The 15,033-nt window shown below is 40.5% G+C and overlaps 1 protein-coding gene across 8 annotated transcripts in view; it reads right to left on the bottom strand.

Moving 5' to 3' along the window:
* Positions 1 to 1,560: 1,560 nt before the first annotated feature.
* Positions 1,561 to 15,033, bottom strand: part of KIF21A (kinesin family member 21A) — a 94,399-nt gene continuing 80,926 nt past the window's right edge. For all 8 annotated transcript variants that reach the window (XM_065658278.1, XM_065658227.1, XM_065658262.1 and 5 more), the window contains 7 exons: positions 14,723 to 14,859; positions 12,438 to 12,618; positions 11,931 to 12,095; positions 10,591 to 10,708; positions 7,835 to 8,005; positions 4,784 to 4,983; positions 1,561 to 2,813 (listed from right to left, as the gene is read on the bottom strand). In XM_065658278.1, the coding sequence (XP_065514350.1) occupies positions 2,720 to 2,813; positions 4,784 to 4,983; positions 7,835 to 8,005; positions 10,591 to 10,708; positions 11,931 to 12,095; positions 12,438 to 12,618; positions 14,723 to 14,859 (1,066 nt within the window). In that variant the 3' untranslated portion in view covers positions 1,561 to 2,719. The remainder of the gene's footprint in view (positions 2,814 to 4,783; positions 4,984 to 7,834; positions 8,006 to 10,590; positions 10,709 to 11,930; positions 12,096 to 12,437; positions 12,619 to 14,722; positions 14,860 to 15,033) is intronic.

Genomic DNA, 15,033 nt, shown 5'->3' with positions numbered 1-15,033 from the left:
AGAAACACTGCAAATATTTTCTCAGCATTCGTATCTTACATGAGATTAATTATAACACACGACCTTGCCTGTATTTAAGAAGGTATCTAAGCAGATAAGATGGGATGTACTTACTAAGTTGTCCACAAACTTGTGAATTCCAGCTTTGAGAGAGAACAGGACTTTCCCATAGTGACTTAGAAAATGAATTTTTCAGAAATCATCATTTTTTTTAAACAAAAATTTTCAGACAATCTGAGTGCAGTGCTTACCTTTTTCTGATTTCATATTATCTTTTTTTCATATATGTAGTCTTATAGTACAAATTAAAAGTTTGGAGAAAAAAACCCAAACAAAACAGTTGAGTAATTCTCCATTAAAACAAGACACTGATAATGTGACCTTCACAAAATGACAATTTTCTTCTGAATACTTGACGGCAAAAACTTTCGGAGTAAAGCTGTGTTCTACAGGAAGATCTGGTTTAGGTGGAATGTCCTCTTAGAGGAGGGGGGAAGAAAAAAAAAAAATCTTTCTATACACTCATTATCCAAGTTCTATCAGGAGACAGCTTTGTCAAACGAAATGTCTGCCTTGTCGAGCATCGCCAGGGAGAAACATCTGCAATTCAGACTGCCGCCACAACAGCCCCTCGCCATATGGTTTATCTAATCAGAGCAGCCTGACAGCAGGTCATCATTTCCCAGCTTCATAAGGACTTCTGTCCTGCAGCTGCAGAGCAACACTCGTATGAATCTTGCACACACACTAAAAAAACCACAGCTACTCAGTGTTCCCAGGTGACAGTCAGGAGCATTCGGCTCCAAAACTAGGGGTCACCAAGCTGTTGGCATCACTTGTGTAGGCTGGCACAGCGAGTGGCCTTCACCCACTGGGCCAGGTGGAACGGGGACCCTCCACCAGGCACACGAAGCCTCTCACATGGGTCTTGCACGTACATCTACTCCGCACCAGGAGTTTTGTTCAAAGTTGTGATACGGTGTCAAATCTTTTGTGCATGCAACTCTTAAGCAGTCAAAAATCATGATAGATAAACATTAATTGGTATTGCTGCTGTTTATTTTAACTAACCTATACATTGTTTCTGAACAATATGCATCATTACTCATTTCTGCCCAAACTTGGAATAAATTGGTAGCCTCAAATTGCAAACCGTATGCATTTTCATCTCTTTTCAAGCTGAGCTATGAAGGAAATAATTCCTCCAAGATGAGTAAGAGGCATCAGAACCCTTCTTTGTTTGACGGACCATATGTAGTACGGTAAGAACTGTCATCTCTTCGGAACAGGAGCCATCTGCTTCATTTTAAGTCTGTACACTACTTGGTATGAGGGAATCCTACCAGGGCTCCTAAGGACTATCAAAACACAAATAATGGCCAACATGAACACAGACGTGGGACAGCAGAACAACCTGTGGACTATGTTACTCAGCAAGCTATTCTACTGCATTGTGTAAAATTGTGCATTTTATATTCAGGGCCTTTGCAAGGGAAGTGATTTTTTTCTAAGGAAGTATGATGAAAAAGGCAAAGAAAAGTAGTTCACATTCACATCTTTATTTGTGTTACCTACATAAGCTATAATTTACAGACTGATATTTCTGGAAAAAAAAAAAATTAAAAAAACCCACAACAACCAAAACAACCTCAATATCCAAACACTGCAGGTGAATCTACATAATTTTTCAAAATTTGCAGAATTTACAAATTAATATTCAGAGCAGTTGGGTAAATTATACATCCTCCCTCAATATCCACACTCTAAGAGCTTTAAAAGTCATACAGGCACAAGATAAGATATTTTCTTTGTACAACCAACTATTTACACAGCTTTTTCCAATACACGTGGTTCAGTTCTCGAAGTAACCGCCAAGGTTTGCAAAACAGTGTATTTAAAATACATTTAGCAGCATATAAAATTAGATAAAAAGGAAAGACATTTTGCTTTAAAAAAGAAAATGTGAGATGATTGAAACAAATCCGTAAGAAAAATAGATTAAGATATATTTCTGTCATGACATTAAGAACACCTAGTCATTACAGAATATAGGCAAAACACTAATAAAACATACCAATTGGTGAGCATTTGAGTTCTAGTCCTGAGCACAGAGTATACATAGCTGCACAACTTTGGTCAACAAGGATTATATGCCAACATTAACACAAATCATACGGCATTCACTGTTAGCAGGATACAGCCACGTCAGACAGATGTGTCATCAACAGCTTCTTCCCATCGGTTATTCACTCCACTTTCCCAACAACAGTGTCAGTCACCTTTAGAATCTTGAAACAATGCCTGTCATAATCAAAGGCTTATTATTGGGACATCATCATTCTCCTGCTACCCTAAAATGCAAAACAGCTGATCATACCTGTGAGTGAAATACAGCAGAGCAGCATTCTAGGTTATAATTTTGAGATGGTCATTAGAGAAGACTGATTTCCAGTTAATTTTAACTGCAAGTATTACATATACGCACAAATTCAGCCATAATATATAGACATGTATATGTGACCATTGAGACACAAGCATGTTACCAAGGGTTATTTTTTTCTTAAATACAGTACATATTTTAAGGACAGCAGGTCTAAGTAGAAGAGTTCACTCTTATTTTTCAGTTCATTCCAGTCATCAGTGTTTACCTAAAAAGCATGCAGCAAACTGCATAGAGTGCACCTCAAATTCATCAATATATTCATTTATCCCCATCATTTCAATTACTGGCAAGATCTTCACTTGCATCTCCTGTATCTGAGCTCTGTCCATCTATTATATTTCGAGCTTTCCAGATCCTCACAGTCCGGTCACTGAAAAACAAAATAAAGCAGTATTAGAGCTAGGTAATGAAACTGGGGAGGGAGAGGGACAGCTCAGGTGTCTTTTTCTGAAAGGTGTTGTTGGCAAAATCAGATTTCCTTAATGGATATGCAACGGTCATTCCACCTCCAGGAGACTTTGAAATCCAAGATTTACAACATTTAAGATTCCCAAACCTTATCACAGCACTGGCTAATACCTTTAACTATTTAGGCGAGTATAAAGAAAAAAAAAGTAGGAAGGGTAGGAAAGTAAAAAACCTAGTCTAATATTACTTCATTTTTTAAGATACAAACTATTAATAACAGTAACAGGTTTAAGCAGACTGATATCAGAGAAGAGCTTCCATGACGCAACTATTTGCAACTCAGAAGACCACAAACAGCCAGCGTACTACAAAATTGGAGAGACAGAATCACTAGGACAAGACATTGTCCTAAAAAAAGCATGAAAAATTATAATAGGTTAAATCAAACAGGATCTGAAACGTGCTCGGTTTTCACAAGAGGTGTCAGTGTGTAATAAGGTAAAAAAGTACAGAACCACAAGACACAAAGTCCTAAAAAAAAAAACCCTGAAGAAACAACAACCCCAAAAAACCCAAATCCCTTCCCTAGTGAGCTGGTGTTCAGAAGCCCAGGAGAGGCAAGTTGTAATTCTGTACTTTTAGCAAGAATCACTATTTGCAGAGTGTGTAAGTAAAGTATCACATGGAATGTGTTACAAAACTCTATCATAATTTAAAAATAAAATAAAGAATGAGCCTTGTTAAATAGCAACTTATACCGTGAAAGAGAAGTAATGAATTTCTCATAAACACCGAGTCATGTGACTGGCAAACATTGACTCGTGTGTTCCTTATATTCCCCCCAAACCAGCCAGGAGGCAGCAGCTGGGACAGACTTCAGTGGAGTACAGAGGTTTTCTGGCTTGAGCCTTCTCTGAGCTGTAAATGGTCAGGGATACCCCACGTTCTATAGACCTTCACCATAATGTTGTAATTGCCAGAAGGTTGGGATTTTCTTTCACTAGTAATAAAGAATAAATTTAATGTGCATGCGTGTTCTAAACTCATTGATAATCTTTAAGATTATCAGAAACATGAGTGTTGATGTTTCCATGCCATCTGTGAGTGCTTAACCATGAAAACTGGCCATCAAATGGGGAAATTAGCAACTCCCGAATGGGAAGTAGTCCTGCTTCGATTCAGAAGCTCCTGCCTGTGTTCAGAAGGGCAGAAGCTTCCGTGGTTGGCACCAGAAGACAACACAACAGCTTTCACAGCTCCTGTGTGTAGACTGCTCCGCTAAGTGGGCTCTGTTGCTGTCTCCTGTCCTTTCTCCAGAATCGGGTATTTTTCTTGGTCAAGTCTCCTGGGGTTTCAGGTACTAAAGTTGCTCACTTTTACTGAAGAAGCAAATATTCAAAACCAGGTTTTTAAAGGACACTACAACAGCTTGCAAAGCTTCTGCTATGTGTCAGCACATCAAACTGCTTTTAGAAAAATTCCCACAGGTCAGGAGTCAGTCCTAGTACTAAATACTCCAACTATAGATAAAAGCTGGTAAAATTCTCACTGCTGCCAAATCCTCCCTGACGTCCTGTAGACTGGTGGTCTCCAAACATTTTTGATACATACCTCATCACAAAAAAAAAAAAATTGAGCATTCGCCCTCACTGTATGTACATTTATTAATCTATAAATTATATACATGTACTACTGAAGTTCTAATATTTTCTTCCTGCACTTCGATGGATCATCTTGTGCATGCCCTGGGGCACATGCACCCTACTTTGAAAACCACTGCAGTATATTATTAGCATTTAGGGGCCTGGCCCTGTTTCCCCATGCTTGCTACACAGTGACTTAAACAGCTGAAGATCTTCTAAATTCATTTGCACTCGCAGAATTCTAGCAGGAGCTAGAGAAAAGAAAGATTCATTGAGAATAGAAACTCACTCTGCTGCTGTGAAAATCTGGCTGGAGTTGGTGCAGATGGCATTTATAGGGCTGTCATGTCCCTTCATCTCCCCGATGGGTGCGAAGGTTTCCACGTTCCAGAGCTTGATGTTGCCTCCTCGGCAGCCGCTGAGCAGAACCGGAGCACCAGGTACCAGGCCGAGAGCACAAACCCAGTCTTTGTGAGCGTTAGGAACTTGCTGAAAAAGAGAAGGCAGGCAAGTCTCACAGGACTGCAAAAAAATTTCTAGAGGAACAAGCACCGAAATGGAAAAATCCCAAGTTCGAAGCCCGATTCCTGTCCTGCAGCAGATTTGCTACATGACTCCAGGTGTATCCCAGCTCTGGGGCTTCTCCCCCTTTAGAGCAAGGAGAGTGATATCTTCTATGAGGCTACTTCTATACCACGAGTTTGTTTCTCTTTCTGAAATAATACTGCAAAACAAGAAGAAAATCCAATATGCACAACTGACCTGACGTGGAACAGAAATTCATCTAGGATAATATTAAATCTGCATATGTTCAAATGCATATTTGACCATATGGTCGCTGTGTATGTTTCAAGTCTGTCTGTAAACCAGCTATAAAACACCTAAAAAGAAAATCCAAAATACTGCACAGAAAATACACCAGGGAGACAGAAACTCTTTCTATATTTGCCTTCCTCCTTTCTTCTTTTCCCATTACACATTATAAATTATTTTGTGATGTAGCACTTCACAAAAACACATTGGTTCTTTATTGAGGAAGGACACTAACATTATTAATTCAGAAAGCAAAATGCTGCACAGACCAGCTGAGAACACCATCCATTTGGTACCAGCATTGGGGAAATAAGAGCCCCAGTTTGTCTTTTAAGGGGACCAAAAGTGGCTCTTCTCCAGTTCAGTTTGGTAGGAACTGTTTTGGTTTGCTGCCTTTCTCATATTATGGAGGACATGCAGCTTCTGAGGATCATCTCGATGTTTCACCTATAACACACACTGCTATCACAACACCGGCGGTCTGGTCTCGCAGCACTTCATGAAACTGGGAGGGGGGTGGTTCTCATACATCCGAATTTTGCCAAGCAGTGTTCTGTGGCTTGGGATGTAGATGATCTCCAAAATACTTTGAGTAGCATGTTTGTTAAGCTATTTTCATCAATTCTAGAGGATCAGATTTGTTTTAACACACGTATGACAAAGAAGGACCTCTGTTGAAATGTTAGCATTTATACTTGAAAGCAGCTCAGCTCTGTTTCAGGTTTATTTTTCCTTCATCTAAAACAACCAAGTGTACACACCACAAAAAGATTGCAACAACAGAAATTCTGACTGGATATGAGTGGGGGGGAAATTCACACCAGAGTAGTTTAAGGAGTGCAATGGGTCACTTGGAGCAGCTGTGCAATCTGTGACCCTGGAGATTTTGAAAACTCAGCTGGGCAAGGCCTAAAAAGACAGCGAATAAAAATTCTTGAGATTGTTTTGTCAAACACTTTGGTCTCTTCTCCTTGAAAAACACCAAATATTTTATAGAAATAAATAGAAAGAAGGAAGTGTGAGATAATTAAGTTCTACTTTTCAAACCAACAAACGAGGGAACATGAAGTATAGAAAATACGAAATACATATGTACCAAAAGGAAGAAAAGAAGAAGAAAAAGAAAAAGAAAAGGCATACAACTAGTCCACTGTTACATCCTACTTCACCCCTGCCCCTTTATTCTTTCTGATGTTAATTGCAATGGCAAAAATGCACATCGCATAATATTTTAATGAGCCTAAAATGCAATAGTGAAGATGCTTCCCACAGCTTTAATGAAGTCATCCTGAAAATTCAAATTCTTTCCTGTTCCTGCAGTCCTCCTTGTCTTCACTAACAAGCTGCTTAGTGCATTCCCCTAGACAGACAGATAAGAGGGCAGATGGCCCAGTACGGCCAAGTGAAGGTTTTCTGTAAGCAGCTGAATTTCTGAATCCTTATTTTAACTGTGAACTCCTAGTAGCACTCCAAAAAGGGACTGGCAACTAATTAGACAACTTTGAAAGAAGGTCAAGAAAGTTTGTATATTTATGGAATACTCAGTATGCCCATATGGAAATTTTCGTGTTAAGGTGACCAGTCCATTATTTTCTCATGTCTCAAAACTTCAATATTCTATTTGTTTCCTTGCGATCAATCTGCACATTAAATGCAAAAAAAGACACGTTCCTCCTCCCTCTAAAAGTTATTAAATGATTGGTATCTAATCTAACCAAACCTCTGCGAAAACAGCAGTATCTTCTGGCATTTGTTTTTCTGCCTTCCATTTCTCACACGGTCTCAAATAATTATATCTCTACCTCAACCACCTCTCATTCGACCTAAAAGAACAGACTAGTTTATAGCAATAGCCAAAATCAAAGTTCTCCATGTCAAACAAATTACAACAAACTTCAAAGTTTCCCTGGATTTGAGGTCCTTTTTGCACCCCTCCACTTTTTTTTCTCCCTGATTCACAGCCACTATTTTCTATCCACAAACGGATTATGATGTGTGTGTTGTATACGTTATTTAACATATTCATTGTATAAAAGGATGAATGGAGATGTAAAGAATAATCTTTTTAGAAAAAAAGACTGGGTGGAGCAAGGTAGGTTGTAAACCCTCTTCAAAAGAAAATATTCTGTAGCCTGATCTAAAGCATTGTTTGTCATTAATGAGTCCTCAGTCCAGAATTTACTAACTTGTCAATGACAAGGATGATATCCAGCAGTTCCAATCGCAGAGGAGGCAAGTGCTGCCTTTATTCCAAAGCAAAAAAACAAACCTCACATACTCAAAGCTAAAATAGAGGGCTGACCACTTCTTCCAAACTTCCTGACAATACATTCACTGAAAAGAAAAACTGCATTCCTAGTGTAAAGATCAAGTACGTTATTGATTTTTTAGTCAGTGCTCTGTGCCTTTCCTGTTAAAAACATCAGTATCTAAGTGAACAGTCATTGTATGAGTCTGAACATTTACACAACCTCAAAACAGTTCTAGAGCATGACTGTCACATTAGCTGTGTGATTTTTCCCATTACCTGAAGAAGGTCTTTTTGAGCCAAATCCCATTTCTTAATTCCATTATCTCTGGACCCGCTGAAAAGGTTGTCTCCCATAATAGCAAGTGCTTCAATGCCATCATAATGAGGGGGTTCAAAATTGTGTGTAGGACTTACACTTCCAAGAGCTCCTTCAGTCACATCGAACATCTAAAATAGATAAATAAAAGATCAAATATGTTAAACAAAATTATCTGCCACCTAACCAGTGTGGAAGATGTGCAGTAACTTCAGGGAAAAAACTTGGAAAGTCTTGTTGCAGACCACTGTATCGTGATGTACCTTCAACAATATTTATCTACCAGAACCATTCCTCTCTACTCTTCTACCTCTTGCCCGAATCAGGAATGCTTCGCTAACTTCTGAGAAGATTGCTCTGGGAAGAAGTGCTACTACTTGATTATGAAATACACAGTGTCTTCACAAGGAAGAGCCTGTATATACACCATGTGGGGGCTAGAGGGACGAAGCTCATGAGTGAGCATGGGAAACAAGACTCACCCTGGGAGAATTGCACAGGCAGCTGCAGGAGGAGGTATTAAGATATTTTTCTGGACAAGGTGTTTTGGCAAGGGTTACACAGCATTATGATGCTTTCCATGGACTAGACACATCTCTCTCCTTGCCTGTGCTCCAAGAATAGGGTCTCAAAACAGATTCTTTAAGTGAGGCCATTTTAACAACCTAAAGCATAATCAATCCCATCAGGTTTTTTGTCCCTAGAGCAGCAGCATAAGCAACCCTGTTTCATTTTTGCACTGTAGCAGGCCAGAACTCATCCAGTTAGACTGAGCTGAGGAGGAACAGATGAGCTCTAACTCTTTGAACCACTACCTCTGTTTCACAATGAAATGTCAGACTTCATCCCCTATTATTTGCTCTTCGTCAACCTTTTAAAATGAATAAGCTTGGCAGTAAAAAAGAGACAGCTTGGTGGTGTAAAAGAATACCTTAAGTGATTTAAAGGTATTTTAAAAGTTACTGCATTCAATTAACATGCACCAGTCCAGGTGTAACACAGAAGTTCAATGATACACCAGAAAAGTTAGGCATGTAAACAGAGGTGACTAACCCTGGCTCAGTAGACAAGCCAGTAGTTTCCTGTGGTATGGGAAAGCAGCAGCTGTGACCAGACCTACTATTCCCAGTGGGCTTCCCCACGTGGAGGAACCCTGAGAATTCCCAAACCCCTGCACTGACCATGCCCAGAGAGATCATTTGTACTATCCAAAGCGGCTTGACAATTACAGAGAATTGCAGAATACACACTACTCTGCAGCACATACACATGGCCAAAATATCCCTGGATATTCCAGTGACGTAAGTCAAGAGGTGGGCACCTCATAAGGATTTCTGTAGCCTGCCCACAGCAAGGGAACACAAGAGAATGGCAGATGAACTTGCCTGACTGTTGACAGCTGTGTTTTCCAAGAGGTCTCCCACGTCCTTGCCTGTCACATGGGTTGGTAGCATGACAAACTCGCATTACATGATCACAACCTGTTGTCCCCACTGAGGTTCTATGCTCATTAGTGTGCCAGGAAGGCAGCTCTTCACTAACCCAATATTCTGAACTACGCAGAGAAGTAATTAATGAGCACTGCTCTGTCATCCCACTGCCTAGGAATCCTCTGGCCTCTAACTACAGGGACTGCTGACGGGATTCAAACCCATGGCCCGAACTGTCGAGCTCACAGACGGTCTTCCAAGGTGAGGCCAGTGCACAACCAAGTGTCCAAGAATTGCAGGATAATATCAAAAAGAGAAAGCCCAGCTCAGAGAGAAAGCTCACTCAGGTTCTGGCTCCCGCTCCACTCCCAGACATGTTTATACAGTTTTTCCAGTGTGTGAGAAGTATAAAGATCAGAACGAAGGGCTCCCTCATAACAAGCCAGAGTATCTTGCTCATTCTCTCTGTGGCCTCATGAATCAAGTGTTCTTTGCAGTGCGAGGGGCAACTTTATGGGGAAGCTGATGTATAGTTCCCATAGTCTGGTGGTTCAGGCATACTCCTGAGAAACAGGAGTTTGTGGGTTCACATAGCCCCTGGCTGAGGTGGGCCCGAAATAGAAAAAAAGTTAGATAAGAGAAAACACAAACACACACAAAACTGAACACCTCTCCCCACAAAACCAGATTGCCTATCTTTGAGCGAATTAATCACAATGCCAAGAAGCAGGAAAGTATTGTAACACCACTGGCTATGCTGTGAACACAACTTGGAGCAACCTGCGTGCTCATGAATACACCAGGAGACTGGGCACCTTGGCTGAGATGTGCTGACCTCCCTGTTCTTCCCCACCTCAGAACTCAGGTAACACTTAAGCAAGAGCCTGGGCTGGACTCCAGACTCTCTTCTGTGGGGCCACACAGACTGTCTCTGTTGAGGCAATTAGGTCTGCACTCAAAACAAAACACTGACTTAAGATACTTCCAAGAGCTAAATGTTATTTAAGAGTAGGAGTTATGAATATTTCTCCAAGACTTCCTGCACCTGATGTCCACTTTACTGGGGATTAAGAAAAAGTTTAACTACAGAAAGCCATCCAAATAAAAATAGCAACGAAGTGATAAGCGTTGAAAAAAATGAACATTTTTCATAATCTATAACTGATGAAAAATTTTCATTTTGGCTGTCACATTTCAGATGCAGAGATGTGAGTCACTTCTGCTGAAGCCTGCATCCCATGCTGATGTGAAGAGTTAAAAGAAATAAGCAAATACTAATGGTTTACCTTTATATAATGATCCTTTGAACCAGTGATGATAAGATCTTGTCCATTGGAAATTCGATCTACAGTAAGGCACATAACGGGACCCTGGTGACCAGTTAGCTTTCCTGTAGACTGAAATCTTCAAGAAAAAGAAATGAGGATTTGTTATTTGTTCATACATCCAATACAGTCTATTGCACAATTTCTGTCAGATTGCATCTTTTTATTTTCCCTTACGTCTTAACTATTCATCCTCTATTGCTCGTATCCATGGGTAAATGTTAAATCTATGTTAAATGTAAACAAAAGCTTATATTTGTGTAAAATAATAATTTTAAAAACTAGAAGGAAAGACAAATCAGACCCCTCAAAGTATTCTCTGTATTTTGAATGCATTCTTTAGGTGTGGGTTCTGTTTGGAAAACTGCTATTATAGTATGGCTGTCATAGTTCTATATTATATTACATAACATCAACTGGCTTTCCTCATCTCATCACCAATTATTAGTCAGGATTCATGCATCTGTCTCCTTACAAGAGTCTGTTTTATAGTGCCTGTCTTAAACAAAACCTTGTGTTTTTCCAGTGATTTCACAGAATCACAGAATGCTAGGGATTGGAAGGGACCTCAAAAGATCATCTAGTCCAATCCCCCTGCCGGAGCAGGAACACTTAGGTGAGGTTACACAGGAAGGTGTCCAGGCGGGTTTTGAATGTCTCCAGAGAAGGAGACTCCACAACCTCCCTGGGCAGCCTGTTCCAGTGTCTGTCACCCTCACTAAGAAGAAGTTTCTCCTCAAATTTAAGTGGAACCTCTTGTGTTCCAGTTTGAGCCCATTACCCCTTGTCTTACTGTTGGTTGTCACCGAGAAGAGCCTGGCTCCAGCCTTGTGACACTCACCTTTCATAAACATTGATGAGGTCACCCCTCAGTCTCCTCTTCTCCAAGCTAAAGAGACCCAGCTCCCTCAGCCTTTCCTCATAAGGGAAATGCTCCACTCCCTTAATCATCTTTGTTGCCCTGCACTGGACTCTCTCCAGCAGTTCCCTGTCCTTCTTGAACTGAGGGGCCCAGAACTGGACACAATATTCCAGATGAGGTCTCACCAGGGCAGAGTAGAGGGGAAGGAGAACCTCTCTCGACCTACTAACCACCCCCCTTCCAATACTGAAACAATTCATCATAACCTTAACACATGAGGAAATCATGAGTACTTCCATGCATGTGGAGTCAGTCCATACCTTGACCATATTTTGCCCAAGTTAAGGACATTACCATAAACAGGAAACATTTCATTGACTTTGCGTCATATGCACATGTAACCACTTAAAGAACATTCTCTTCTGCTAGTGTTCAGTACCTTTTCAGGTCCCACATCCTCACTGAGTTTCCAGCAGCTGCATAGAGGAATGTGCCAGTTGGATTTAGTGCAATCTGATTGATCTGGTTCTCCCCAGCTGGGATAGCAACTGTTCTGTTAGTACTTCCCGAGCACACATCACCAGGCATTGCTTGGCCCGAAGATCTGAATACAGGGAGGAAGAAGAAAAAACAACAAACTTCTACATCATGTTTTTCCTGCTTTGCATACTGTTCAAAACCAAATCGATTTACCTGAGCAAAGAGGCTGCAAGCCAATGATGAATACAGAATGTTTGGTAAAACACTATAGGCATGAATGCAAATTGTTTCGTGTTTCCATACATTACCAGTGCACCGCAGTGACTCAGCCTGAACATACATAGAAAGCTTCCAGCCTCAGTGTACTTGAATTACACTATGCTGCATTACTGAATTAAATCTAATAAAATTTATCTGAAATTGAGACTTATTTAAACTCTTGGCATTTGAGGTTTAGCATACTTACGTCAATGTCCGAATACACTTAGCAGAATCTCTGATGTCCCACACCTTGATATAGGAGGTTGAGACTGTGAAGACCAGGCTAGTGTAGTTGCAATATTTTATAGAAACAACATTATTTGGATGACCCCCTAGAGACATAATCTCTTGTCCAGTTACCAGATTCCAGACTTTACAGGTACGATCTAAATAAAGACAAACAGGAGGAAAAAGATATTTAAAAACTCCACAGAAAACTCACGTTTTTCTGAAACTCAGTAATTTAAGAAATAAGTACATGCATTCATTTTTACTCATCCATATCCCCCCCATTAGGTAGGTACTACAGAAAATAGCTAAATTAAATAGATCTTAAAGAATACACATGGGCATCATCACCCATCATCAAAACTAAGCAAGGTTAACCATTAAATTTTGTGCATTCAAGATGTGCGTATTAGCTCCCACAGCATTTCAGAAGGATAAAATTCCACTTCAAGGAAAGTGAAGATACAGATAGTTTTGAGGCTGTAAAGTTTGGATGATGACAGATCAAGAGAAGACCCCAATTTTTAATTCAAGAGTTCAAGAACATAGTTCAAGAGGGACTTCGAGGCTCAACACAACAGAGTACTGACTGCCACAACGAAACTACAAAGGTAAGTGATCCAAACTATTCGGTGCTTTAAGAGCCTCTGAAAATCACAGCATAAGTACTTTAGTCACAGTTTTCATTCAGTAGCCACCTGAATATTAGCAATGGAAGACCTGCATCTGGATAGGATTACCTCTGTGTTACTAGAGGGATAAAAAGGTTGCCCTGAAATTTCAGTTTATTCATTATGTGTACAGGTGAAAATGAGAGTCTCCATTTCAGTAGGTGTTAACTTTTTCCCAGCCACCACTCTAGCTCACCTTAGCTTTTGGTACTCCAAGAAAAGGAAAAAAAATTAAAAATAAATAAAAATCGCAGATCATCACACAGGTTCTATTTGGGAGAAACAGAGTCTGCCATAGCTTCAGCTGCACAATTAAGAATATAGCAAGTCCTTTACCATAAGTATCTTATATGAAAAGGCCCAGAGAAAAAGAACATGCAAAAAAACATTTTTATGAGCAATATGAAAAAAAGTATTCATGAAAAATGACCACTGAGGTCTGGTTATGTTATCTTCAAGCCAAAATAGGTGATCACAGTGGAAAGTCCAAGACAGGAACAAAAGGTTTTCTTCCAAAACACTGTTTCTACCAGCTTGAGGAGTTTATAGACTGGTTGCACCATCCAGTACAGAATTTAGTGACTACTAAAAACCCAGTTCCTCCCACAACAGCCATACAACTCTTATGCCCACAACAGACAGGCAACAAGACCACAGGGGAAGCAGAAAGTATCCTTAGGTCTGCTAGACGAATCGACTATGGTGTGAAGACTCTCTTCAACTGGGCCCCTCAGTTCAAGAAGGACAGGGAACTGCTGGAGAGAGTCCAGCGCAGGGCCACAAAGATGATTAAGGGAGTGGAGCATCTCCCTTATGAGGAAAGGCTGAGGGAGCTGGGTCTCTTTAGCTTGGAGAAGAGGAGACTGAGGGGTGACCTCATCAATGTTTATAAATATATAAAGGGTGGGTGTCACGAGGAGGGAGCCAGGCTCTTCTCGGTGACAACCAACAGTAAGACAAGGGGTAATGGGTTCAAGCTGGAACACAAGAGGTTCCACTTAAATGTGAGAAGAAACTTCTTCTCAGTGAGGGTGACGGAACACTGGAACAGGCTGCCCAGGGGGGTTGTGGATTCTCCTTCTCTGGAGACATTCAAAACCCGCCTGGATGCCTTCCTGTGTAACCTCACCTAGGTGTTCCTGCTCTGGCAGGGGGATTGGACTAGATGATCTTTCGAGGTCCCTTCCAATCCCTAACATTCTGTGATTCTGTGATTCTGTGATTCAACTCTGTAGGTAGTGCAGCCAAAGATGTGCTAATTCCCACCTCTATCCCTACCCTGAGGCTATTACTTTGCATTGCATGTCAGGTGTGCACGTTACCTTGATTGGTTCCATCATATCACTCAAGAAATGTTAATGTTATTCTCAATAGATACTTTTTCCACTACAAATAAATAGCCGATTACTACCCATTGAATTAAAAACCTGTAGCTAATTACTGTAAATCCTTCTTCAGTTTCTGTTACAAAATGGATCCTCACAATTTCCACTGTGTTTACAGCCCCTAAGCACAAACAGAGAATTTCACAATACCCCACGCTGTCAAAGCAGCCTCTGTAGGCAGCACAGACACATGGAGCTTGCCCAACCTTTAGATCCAGTGAAGAGAAGATCATCAGTTGCATCCACACAAAGCACAGCCTTGGTGTGGCCTTCAGCTGTATAGATACACTGAAGTGGAGATGATCGGATGCATTTTGAAGAAGGGAATGGGTTGATTATCCCCCTAAAGAAAAGAAAATGTGAGTTGGGCATAGTAAGAGACACATAAAATTAATCTCATTTTCTTACATGTGAGGGCAGAACAGCTGAATGCCTTTCATAAACTATGGAAGGATTTTTACTTTTTAGCTTCAACAAGTGCCAAATCTGGACTATCAGTTACAGCAAATCACATACA

Source organism: Caloenas nicobarica, chromosome 1 (assembly GCF_036013445.1).
Source record: "Caloenas nicobarica isolate bCalNic1 chromosome 1, bCalNic1.hap1, whole genome shotgun sequence".
Lineage (NCBI taxonomy): Eukaryota > Metazoa > Chordata > Aves > Columbiformes > Columbidae > Caloenas > Caloenas nicobarica.
Note: the sequence above shows the minus strand (reverse complement) of the source record. Positions and strands in the feature narration are given on the sequence as shown.